The sequence below is a fragment of the Eucyclogobius newberryi genome, unplaced genomic scaffold (assembly GCF_026437365.1).
Source record: "Eucyclogobius newberryi isolate DKJ021-1_F unplaced genomic scaffold, fEucNew1.0.hap1 SCAF_9, whole genome shotgun sequence".
Lineage (NCBI taxonomy): Eukaryota > Metazoa > Chordata > Actinopteri > Gobiiformes > Gobiidae > Eucyclogobius > Eucyclogobius newberryi.
In genome coordinates this window covers 3326020-3337794 of record NW_027316532.1, presented here as the reverse complement: position 1 = coordinate 3337794, position 11775 = coordinate 3326020, and the positions used below count along the sequence as shown (strand labels likewise).

The 11775-nt window shown below is 45.9% G+C and overlaps 1 protein-coding gene across 1 annotated transcript; it reads left to right on the top strand.

Annotated features, from left to right (window-relative positions):
• The first annotated feature begins 1315 nt into the window (after positions 1-1315).
• Positions 1316-5045, top strand: LOC140354286 (scavenger receptor cysteine-rich type 1 protein M130-like). The gene is made up of 5 exons (XM_072439236.1): positions 1316-1371; positions 2811-2935; positions 3859-4140; positions 4180-4324; positions 4805-5045. Exons 1-5 carry the CDS (start codon positions 1316-1318, stop codon positions 5043-5045), a joined length of 849 nt encoding a protein of 282 aa, XP_072295337.1.
• The last annotated feature ends 6730 nt before the right edge of the window (positions 5046-11775 follow it).

The window sequence follows — 11775 nt, the reverse complement described above, 5'->3', positions numbered from 1 at the left end:
TGTTTCAGCTTCTTTTGATCACAGGGTTTGGACTTGACTTGATGAAAATGTGTCAAATGATGTGTTTATTTGTTCCCGAACATTAAAATAGTTGTTTTCTCTTGCATGTGTCAGGATGATGTGTGCGTATGACATGTTTGAAGTCAGTTTCCACAGGAGGTTTAGAGCTCGATTTGTTCCTAAAATGACCTGAAGAGGAAGAGTGGGACTTTCTGCACATTTGTCTCAATAACAGCAAAACTAAAATAATCACATGTTGCGAGTAATACCACTTTTCATCCTATATATGGGACATGCAGCATCTTAAACACTGAAATGAACCTTTTTGTGCTCAGATCAAACTCTATTTGGCGTTGACTTGACTGCATCTACTTGTCCTTTCTCATAAACAGGACTCACATTTCATGTTTCACACACAGCTCCCAAAACTATGTCCTCCTTTTGCAGAACACTGGGCACATTCACCGCTCGCCAGGCTGAAGCTGAAGCTGAAGGAGGAAACACACCGAGGCTCCTTAGTCCTTAAATATTGTTCACGTGTTTTATCAGGGGAAATATGTCCTAAGAAGGTGAAAATGTAATTAAGCGTGTGTCAAACCTCAGAGTATGATCAGAGCGATAGTGAGCTTCCTGTTTCCATCAAACTGATAAAATTTGCGCGTCACTGATGGAAACAGCAGCCATTTTGAGTCATGCGACCGCCATCTTGTGACATGACTTTTCTTTGTGCCGGGGTCCTGTCCGAAAACAACAGCTCAGCAGGTAAAGACTGATGATAACCACTCTGCCACAGTCACATACACAAACACCCACACACTGCCCCCCATGGGCCGAGAGAGGCATCACACATCACACCACAACACACATCAGAGACAGACATTCAAAGATCTCACGGCCTCCCCCTCCCCCACCAATCTCAAGACTAATAAATATCAAATCAACAAAAAGGCTTATAGGCTAATATTTACAGAATCATGACATCTACAAAAGAAAAAGTGACGGTGTATACATCATTAACCTGAAGAAGACCTGAGAGAAGCTTCTGCTTGCCGCCAGAGCCATTGTTGCCATTGAGAACCCTGATTTAATCATGAATCAGACTGAAACATTTTTATTCCCCTTAAAAGATTGGAAAATCCATCCATCCATTTTCTACCGCTTGGTCCCTTTCGGGGTCGCGGGTGACTGGAGCCTATCCCAGTGACTTCGGGCTTTAGGCGGGGTACACCCTGGACAGTGGCCAACTTGTCGCAGGGCCAACACAGAGACACAGACATTACAGACAGTTCACGCTCACATTCATTCAGATTGGAAAATGACTTTCCCTGATTTTAGCTTCTGGACCAAAAGCTGCTACAACATCTACAACACGTCTGACAATGCAAACCTTCGTCTCATCAATACAAAATACTCTTCTCACTGGAAGTACAGACACTACTGACACCTACACGCTTAATGGTCCTGTCCACCTGCCACAGACTCACGCTTTATGGTCCTGTCCACCTGCCACAGACTCACGCTTTATGGTCCTGTCCACCTGTCTCAGACTCACGCTTTATGGTCCTGTCCACCTGCCACAGACCGACACGCTTTATGGTCGTGTCCACCTGCCACAGAGCGACACGCTTTATGGTCCTGTCCACCTGCCACAGAGCGACACGCTTTATGGTCCTGTCCACCTGCCACAGACCGACACGCTTTATGGTCCTGTCCACCTGCCACAGACCGACACGCTTTATGGTCCTGTCCACCTGCCACAGACCGACACGCTTTATGGTCCTGTCCACCTGCCACAGACCGACACGCTTTATGGTCCTGTCCACCTGCCACAGACCGACACGCTTTATGGTCCTGTCCACCTGCCACAGACCGACACGCTTTATGGTCCTGTCCACCTGCCACAGAGCGACACGCTTTATGGTCCTGTCCACCTGCCACAGAGCGACACGCTTTATGGTCCTGTCCACCTGCCACAGACCGACACGCTTTATGGTCCTGTCCACCTGCCACAGACCGACACGCTTTATGGTCCTGTCCACCTGCCACAGACCGACACGCTTTATGGTCCTGTCCATCTGTCTCAGACTCACGCTTTATGGTCCTGTCCACCTGCGACAGACCGACACGCTTTATGGTCCTGTCCACCTGCCACAGACCGACACGCTTTATGGTCCTGTCCACCTGCCACAGACCGACACGCTTTATGGTCCTGTCCACCTGCCACAGACCGACACGCTTTATGGTCCTGTCCACCTGCCACAGACCGACACGCTTTATGGTCCTGTCCACCTGCCACAGAGCGACACGCTTTATGGTCCTGTCCACCTGCCACAGAGCGACACGCTTTATGGTCCTGTCCACCTGCCACAGACCGACACGCTTTATGGTCCTGTCCACCTGCCACAGACCGACACGCTTTATGGTCCTGTCCACCTGCCACAGACCGACACGCTTTATGGTCCTGTCCACCTGCCACAGACCGACACGCTTTATGGTCCTGTCCACCTGCCACAGAGCGACACGCTTTATGGTCCTGTCCACCTGCCACAGACCGACACGCTTTATGGTCCTGTCCACCTGCCACAGAGCTACACACTTTATGGTCCTGTCCACCTGCCACAGACTCATGCTTTATGGTCCTGTCCACCTGCCACAGACTCATGCTTTATGGTCCTGTCCACCTGCCACAGACTCATGCTTTATGGTCCTGTCAACCTGCCACAGACCTACACACTTTATAGTCCTGTCCACTTGTCACGCACACACACACACACACACACACTGTGTGGCTCTTCTGTTTCTGGAGAAAGAGAAGTTGAGAAGAAGAGTCCTGTGTGGGAGATCAGAACTGACTGTGTGAAGAAGTTTACAGTAAAAGAGTGTGTCGAGAGCAGAGAATTTCTGTCTCCCTGGGCTCTGGAGGTGAAGTGTTTAGGTAAACGTCTGGTCTTAAATTCTCAGGTTGAATCTCTCAGATGTTTCTCATAGACTGCTCCTCTCTGTGGCTGGAGTCTGTCATCATATCAGTATTATTGGCTCAATATAACAGATGATGAACAGTTTGATGCTAAAGCTTAGCATTAGCTCTCGAAATATCCAAATATGAATAATGAAGAGGGTTTGGCCTGGGACAGTGTCAGGAGGACAGACTCGTCTCCCTCACGCCGGGATCTGGAGGTGTGTTCAGGTCTTATATTACATTCTCCTGTTGACTCATATCTTTGTCTCTGATGAGTGATTTTGTACTTTTTATATTATAAATACAGACAAACAGAACAAGACCAGAGAGTGAAAGATCAAATACCTGAAAATAAAATGTCAGCCAGACACATGTCCCTCTGTATCTGTCCCATCTGTCCCACTGTCTGGAGAATCTGTCCATGCTTAACTTTAATCATGTTTTAGCTCTAGTTTCTCCAGAGGAACGTCAGCTGTAAAAGATTTCTGCGGAACGTCCAATTAGAGTTTAGATCAGGCCCAAAACATCCAGCCCCACCCGAGTCCCTGCACTCAAAGAATTAGAGTTACTTTAAGTAACCAGAGTTTGATTGTCATAATAAAGTTAGAGCTTCATGTGTTCACAGCTTTAGTGTTTTACCTGCAGATGTCTCTGGACCAGAAGAGCGTTTCCTCAGACGACTGACCCACATGATCTCTCTCTGTCCTTTCTTTGTCTCTTTCAGGGCATCTGACTTTCTCTGGTCTCTACTCCTCTTTCTTCCCCTCTGTGTGTTCATCCACCTTCTGTCACTCACACTCCTCCATGTCCCACATGTGTGTCCTATTGGCTCAGAGCGGTGATGTCACACATGTGTGTGTCCTATTGGCTCAGAGCGGTGATGTCACATGTGTCCACAGACTTGGTGCGGCTGGTCTCGGGGTCCGGCCTGTGCTCAGGATCAGTGCAGATCTGGGATCAGTCCTGGACCTGGTTCTGTGAAGAGGCCTTGGACCTTCAGGGTGCAGAGGTGCTGTGCAGGGAGCTGGGCTGTGGGGCTCCTTCTCTCCTCCAGGGGGCGCTCTCTCCTCTGGGACTGCAGATGTTCCACTGTGAGGGCCATGAGTCTGCTCTGATGGACTGTACCCACTCTAGCTCAGGGACCTGCTCCTCTGGAGCCGCTGTCAACCTCATCTGCTCAGGTAAAGGGGCGGGGCTCACTCTGTTTCTTGTCTGTTCAGAGCCGCTCAGGCTGATGGGAGGGGCCAGTCGCTGTGCTGGGACTGTGGAGGATAAACTCAGAGGGCTACAGCTGCTGTGTGTCGAGACCTGCATTGTGGCTCCGTTGTGTCTGGAGGAAACAGAGATGGTTTCCCATGGAGTCGTGTGTGGATGATCAGCTGTGTTAAGACGTCTACAGTGAGAGAGTGTGTCTGGAGCATGGACTTTCCCTCTACTCAGGGTCTGGAAGTGGTGTGTTCAGGTAAAAGTGAAAGTGTGATACATTTTTAGGTTGTTTCTCAAGCTCGGCGATAAGACTTAAATAAAAAAATCCTTTCAATATGAATTTCCTTAACATAAACAATACAGACTTTTTATTATTATTATTATAATAATAATAACTAATCTTAATCTGATCATTGACCAAGAGAAATGAATGAACCTTTTCTGAGCGTCACTTTCTTCCTCTCTCGCTCCTTCTACCCTCATCTCACACATTTTACCCTTTATTTACTTTGGAGTGAAACATTTGTGTTGACAGTAAAAGAGAACACTGCACCCAGAATGTGACCTCTGACCCTGGACTCGGGCCTCAGTCGGGTCAAGAATGAATCAGAAGATTGGATATCTTCTCTCTCTCCACAGACTTGTGTTAGACGGGGCCTCCGAGGCCCTGCCGCAGGAGGTCCGAGTGCTGCCGCGGTCAAAGTTCAGGGTCAAATGCTCTGTGGAGCCACAGTTCCCAGGAGGCTCCTTCCAGGTCCTCTCTCCCACTGTGAACCTCACTCAGAACCACACCCTGCCCGCTGTCAATCACTCTGCACACAAAGGAAACTACACCTGTGTTTACCACCTGCAGGTGTTCAACCACGCCTTCTCCTCTTAGAGCCACGCCCTCCAGCTCCATGTGGGAGGTGAGTACAGCAACACAGCCTCATGTTAGAGTCAGTCTCATGTTAGAGTCACAGCCTCATGTTAGAGTCACAGCCTAATTTTAGAGTCACAGCCTCATGTTAGAGTCACACAGCCTCATGTTAGAGTCACAGCCTCATGTTAGAGTCACAGTCTCATGTTAGAGTCACAGCCTCATGTTAGAGTCACAGCCTCATGTTAGAGTCACAGTCTCATGTTAGAGTCACAGCCTCATGTTAGAGTCACAGCCTCATGTTAGAGTCACACAGCCTCGTGTTAGAGTCACAGCCTCATGTTAGAGTCACAGCCTCATGTTAGAGTCACAGCCTCATGTTAGAGTCACACAGCCTCATGTTAGAGTCACAGTCTCATGTTAGAGTCACAGTCTCATGTTAGAGTCACAGCCTCATGTTAGAGTCACAGCCTCATGTTAGAGTCACAGTCTCATGTTAGAGTCACAGTCTCATGTTAGAGTCACAGCCTCATGTTAGAGTCACAGTCTCATGTTAGAGTCACAGCCTCATGTTAGAGTCACAGTCTCATGTTAGAGTCACAGTCTCATGTTAGAGTCACAGCCTCATGTTAGAGTCACAGCCTCATGTTAGAGTCACAGCCTCATGTTAGAGTCACAGTCTCATGTTAGAGTCACACAGCCTCATGTTAGAGTCACAGCCTCATGTTAGAGTCACAGCCTCATGTTAGAGTCACACAGCCTCATGTTAGAGTCACAGCCTCATGTTAGAGTCACAGCCTCATGTTAGAGTCACAGCCTCATGTTAGAGTCACAGTCTCATGTTAGAGTCACAGCCTCATGTTAGAGTCACAGTCTCATGTTAGAGTCACAGCCTCATGTTAGAGTCACAGTCTCATGTTAGAGTCACAGCCTCATGTTAGAGTCACAGCCTCATGTTAGAGTCACAGTCTCATGTTAGAGTCACAGCCTCATGTTAGAGTCACAGCCTCATGTTAGAGTCACAGTCTCATGTTAGAGTCACACAGCCTCATGTTAGAGTCACAGCCTCATGTTAGAGTCACAGCCTCATGTTAGAGTCACAGTCTCATGTTAGAGTCAAACAGCCTCATGTTAGAGTCACAGCCTCATGTTAGAGTCACAGTCTCATGTTAGAGTCACAGCCTCATGTTAGAGTCACAGAACCTCATGTTAGAGTCACAGTCTCATGTTAGAGTCACAGCCTCATGTTAGAGTCACAGTCTCATGTTAGAGTCACAGTCTCATGTTAGAGTCACAGCCTCATGTTAGAGTCACAGCCTCATGTTAGAGTCACAGCCTAATTTTAGAGTCACAGCCTCATGTTAGAGTCACAGCCTCATGTTAGAGTCACAGCCTCATGTTAGAGTCACAGTCTCATGTTAGAGTCACAGCCTCATGTTAGAGTCACAGCCTCATGTTAGAGTCACAGTCTCATGTTAGAGTCACAGCCTCATATTAGAGTCACAGTCTCATGTTAGAGTCACAGCCTCATGTTAGAGTCACAGCCTCATGTTAGAGTCACAGTCTCATGTTAGAGTCACAGTCTCATGTTAGAGTCACAGCCTCATGTTAGAGTCACAGCCTCATGTTAGAGTCACAGCCTCATGTTAGAGTCACAGCCTAATTTTAGAGTCACAGCCTCATGTTAGAGTCACAGCCTCATGTTAGAGTCACAGCCTCATGTTAGAGTCACAGTCTCATGTTAGAGTCACAGTCTCATGTTAGAGTCACAGCCTCATGTTAGAGTCACAGCCTCATGTTAGAGTCACAGTCTCATGTTAGAGTCACACAGTCTCATGTTAGAGTCACAGCCTCATGTTAGAGTCACAGCCTCATGTTAGAGTCACAGTCTCATGTTAGAGTCACAGCCTCATGTTAGAGTCACAGTCTCATGTTAGAGTCACAGTCTCATGTTAGAGTCACAGCCTCATGTTAGAGTCACAGCCTCATGTTAGAGTCACAGTCTCATGTTAGAGTCACACAGTCTCATGTTAGAGTCACAGCCTCATGTTAGAGTCACAGCCTCATGTTAGAGTCACAGCCTCATGTTAGAGTCACAGTCTCATGTTAGAGTCACAGCCTCATGTTAGAGTCACAGCCTCATGTTAGAGTCACAGCCTCATGTTAGAGTCACAGTCTCATGTTAGAGTCACAGTCTCATGTTAGAGTCACAGCCTCATGTTAGAGTCACAGCCTCATGTTAGAGTCACAGCCTCTTGTTAGAGTCACAGTCTCATGTTAGAGTCACAGCCTCATGTTAGAGTCACAGCCTCATGTTAGAGTCACAGCCTCATGTTAGAGTCACAGTCTCATGTTAGAGTCACAGCCTCATGTTAGAGTCACAGCCTCATGTTAGAGTCACAGTCTCATGTTAGAGTCACAGTCTCATGTTAGAGTCACAGCCTCATGTTAGAGTCACAGCCTCATGTTAGAGTCACAGCCTCATGTTAGAGTCACACAGCCTCATGTTAGAGTCACAGCCTCATGTTAGAGTCACAGCCTCATGTTAGAGTCACAGCCTCATGTTAGAGTCACAGTCTCATGTTAGAGTCAACAGCCTCATGTTAGAGTCACAGCCTCATGTTAGAGTCACAGTCTCATGTTAGAGTCACAGCCTCATGTTAGAGTCACAGAACCTCATGTTAGAGTCACAGTCTCATGTTAGAGTCACAGCCTCATGTTAGAGTCACAGCCTCATGTTAGAGTCACAGTCTCATGTTAGAGTCACAGCCTCATGTTAGAGTCACAGCCTAATGTTAGAGTCACAGCCTAATTTTAGAGTCACAGCCTCATGTTAGAGTCACAGCCTCATGTTAGAGTCACAGCCTCATGTTAGAGTCACAGTCTCATGTTAGAGTCACAGCCTCATGTTAGAGTCACAGCCTCATGTTAGAGTCACAGCCTCATGTTAGAGTCACAGCCTCATGTTAGAGTCACAGCCTCATGTTAGAGTCACAGCCTCATGTTAGAGTCACAGCCTCATGTTAGAGTCACAGTCTCATGTTAGAGTCACAGCCTCATGTTAGAGTCACAGCCTCATATTAGAGTCACAGTCTCATGTTAGAGTCACAGCCTCATGTTAGAGTCACAGCCTCATGTTAGAGTCACAGCCTCATGTTAGAGTCACAGTCTCATGTTAGAGTCACAGCCTCATGTTAGAGTCACAGCCTCATGTTAGAGTCACAGTCTCATGTTAGAGTCACAGTCTCATGTTAGAGTCACAGCCTCATGTTAGAGTCACAGCCTCATGTTAGAGTCACAGCCTCATGTTAGAGTCACACAGCCTCATGTTAGAGTCACAGCCTCATGTTAGAGTCACAGCCTCATGTTAGAGTCACAGCCTCATGTTAGAGTCACAGTCTCATGTTAGAGTCAAACAGCCTCATGTTAGAGTCACAGCCTCATGTTAGAGTCACAGTCTCATGTTAGAGTCACAGCCTCATGTTAGAGTCACAGAACCTCATGTTAGAGTCACAGTCTCATGTTAGAGTCACAGCCTCATGTTAGAGTCACAGCCTCATGTTAGAGTCACAGTCTCATGTTAGAGTCACAGCCTCATGTTAGAGTCACAGCCTAATTTTAGAGTCACAGCCTAATTTTAGAGTCACAGCCTCATGTTAGAGTCACAGCCTCATGTTAGAGTCACAGCCTCATGTTAGAGTCACAGTCTCATGTTAGAGTCACAGCCTCATGTTAGAGTCACAGCCTCATGTTAGAGTCACAGCCTCATGTTAGAGTCACAGCCTCATGTTAGAGTCACAGCCTCATGTTAGAGTCACAGCCTCATGTTAGAGTCACAGCCTCATGTTAGAGTCACACAGTCTCATGTTAGAGTCACAGTCTCATGTTAGAGTCACAGCCTCATGTTAGAGTCACAGTCTCATGTTAGAGTCAAACAGCCTCATGTTAGAGTCACAGCCTCATGTTAGAGTCAGGGCCAGAGGGGGCGGTAGAGAGACGGCTGAAGTGGAGCTGGACTCAGACCTGTTCAGATCGGGTGGCGGACCCTCAACCAAAAAAGTGACATGGTGAATATTTCTGCTGTATCTTCTGAATGGTCCGCAAAAGAGCGTCCACACAACCTGAAATGGAGTTACTTTTAAATGTATGAATATTCTAAAATAAACAAAGTACACAGCTACAACTGTATTAAACTGCTACTGCAAATTACTACAATTTCAAAATAGTCTGACTTGAAATACATTAAAGGAAGTATAGAGTAAGTGATCAAAATTCACGGGACAGCTTTCTCCTTTTTAAAGTTTCAATTGCCTTGAATATTTAGTCCTAATTTCTTTTGTAGAAATGGATTGACTCGCCTTTGTTCGCAGACACAAAGAAGGTTAGAGCAGCAAACTTCAGCTGTGGGCGGCTCCCGATCACAGAACACTCAGTGCATATCAATGGAGGTGCGTCCTACTCATTTATTTGAATTGACAGCCGTCTGCGTTATTAAAGTATCAATCACTTTCTGCCTCTGCTTCTCACGCCAAATCTCCTCCAACAAACCGGGTGCTAAAGTGCTAAACCGTTTCAGTCCCGTTCACCAAAACTGATGGTGATGAACAAACACGATTCGAGCATGTTTTACAGCCAGCGTGTCGCTCTTATCATCCGAGTGTTCTGTGCAATGAGGAAATGGATGAGTTACACCATGCTGTTGTTCAGCATGATTTAACACCAAAGTTAGCGTTTGCAATACAAATACCTATAGAAGTCCAGCACCTTCGGGACAAAAGGTGAGAGATTAAAGCAAAGAATGGAAACAATCATGGAATATAGGTTTTAGAGTTTATCTTTGATGTTAAATGAAGCCTTAAATAACAATACATAGTCAAAACTAGATCGTTTGCAACGGCTGAAGCCATTGCTAGAGTGTCTGCGTCTCTCCCTCCCCCCCCTCCCTCTCTCTCTCTCTCTCTCTCTCCCTCTCTCCCTCTCCCTCTCCCTCTCCCTCTCCCTCTCTCTCTCTCTCTCTCTCTCTCTCCCTCCCTCTCTCTCTCTCTCTCTCTCTCTTGACTGGCTCCGTCACAAAATTCTAAAGAATAAAGGCTAAAGAATTCCGCAGACACTCATAATGCCCAAATTCATTTAAAAATGGGGAAAAAGTACTAATACTTTTGAAAATTCTGCAAAAAGTACAAGTTGTTCAAATGTCAAAAGTAATAGCACACGTACTACTGTGAAAGCGATCGTAATGAGGTATAACATGTTGAAATCGGTTGAAGCGTTAAAGAGTTGAAACTGGCTAAATGGAAAATCCTCCGTTGACATCATTCAAAAATACAAGAACATTATAGTGTCTGCGTGACACTCAATTCATCAAATAAAACATTAGCGACCCTCACCTGTCACTGTTGTAGTTTTGAAATGTATATATTGTGTAGAATGCACCCTAAATTTGCCATATTCTCTATATTATATCATAAAAATAGTACCTTGTGATGATGTGAGGAATAATACATTCAAAAACTGTGCTTATGACATTTTCTGACATTGAACATTAAAGGGCCTGTGACAGGTTTTTACAATTTTCTAATTCTGACTTTATTTGGTGTATTTATACCTGTTGTACATGTAAATAATAGTTGTACACCAATTGAGAAGGTATTTGTGGAGAAAACATTAAAAAATCTGAAGAAAATGACAGGAAGTGACATCACACTAGGGACATTCGTTCCAGTCAAATTGTAAGCAGAATTTACACAAGAAACAATTTTTTTGACATTTTAAAAACATTAAGTCAACAAAATAAAGTCGCTCTCATATATTTTTATTTGTCAGGTTAAAAAAATGTGACATTAGATTTGCTTTTGCCCCGAGGGGCGGGGCCAGGACAATATGGTGTGTTTGTGTGAACTAATGAATTACTATAAATTACACGAAAGATTTGACCTGTAACTTGTAACAAAGCAACATATGCCTGCTTGATTGGCCCCGGTGGCCGTTTGTGGTGAATTTTATTTTCTGCGCGCCATAGATTTTCTTCACTATGTGCGAGCAGTGCACGATGTGCGAGCAGTGCACGATGTGCGAGCAGTGCACGATGTGCGAGCAGTGCACGATGTGCGAGCAGTGCACGATGTGCAAGCAGTGCACGATGTGCGAGCAGTGCACGATGTGCGAGCAGTGCACGATGTGCAAGCAGTGCGCAGCTGCGCAGGCGTGCAGCTTAGAGGGAACAGGGCCATCTCTTGGGGAAATGTGGGCATTACAGGTGAAAGGTAAAATGGAGGGCCAGCCACAGTATCGTGAGTTTGAATCCCGACTCCGACATTTGCTGCATGTCCTCCTTTCTCTCTCATCATTCCCCTTCCTTTCTTTCTCATTCCATCTACTGTCTAATAAAGCCTACAAAAAAAATATATATATATTTATTTTTTATTTTTGATATATCTTGGACAAGCTTGGTGGGCCAGATTGAACGGCCCAACCGGCCGGATGTGGCCCGTGTTAGTTTGGGGACCACTGCTGTTGTACATGACTGCGGCCTTTTCAAATGAATGTGATAAACCCCCAAAAATCACAGGTGTAAAGCTGGAGTACCCCACTTAGTTTTGGTTGAAAATTACAGTATGTTAAAAGTACTTTATGAACCTAACCTTAAACTGTATGCAGGAGTACAGGGGCAGAAATGATGCGGGGAGGGTTATCTACGTATGTATATGTTGATCAGTGGATTAAAATGGTTGATGCAAATCTGTCACCGTAA

Bases quoted from the DNA above. Each gene is read 5' to 3' on its own strand.
- LOC140354286 (XM_072439236.1), top strand. From the start codon at position 1,316: ATGACTTTCCCTGATTTTAGCTTCTGGACCAAAAGCTGCTACAACATC. The intron at 1,372-2,810 runs GTCTGACAATGC...TTCTGGAGAAAG, and splicing joins TGCTACAACATCTACAACAC to AGAAGTTGAGAAGAAGAGTC. The intron at 4,325-4,804 runs GTGTGGATGATC...CTCTCTCCACAG, and splicing joins ATGGTTTCCCATGGAGTCGT to ACTTGTGTTAGACGGGGCCT.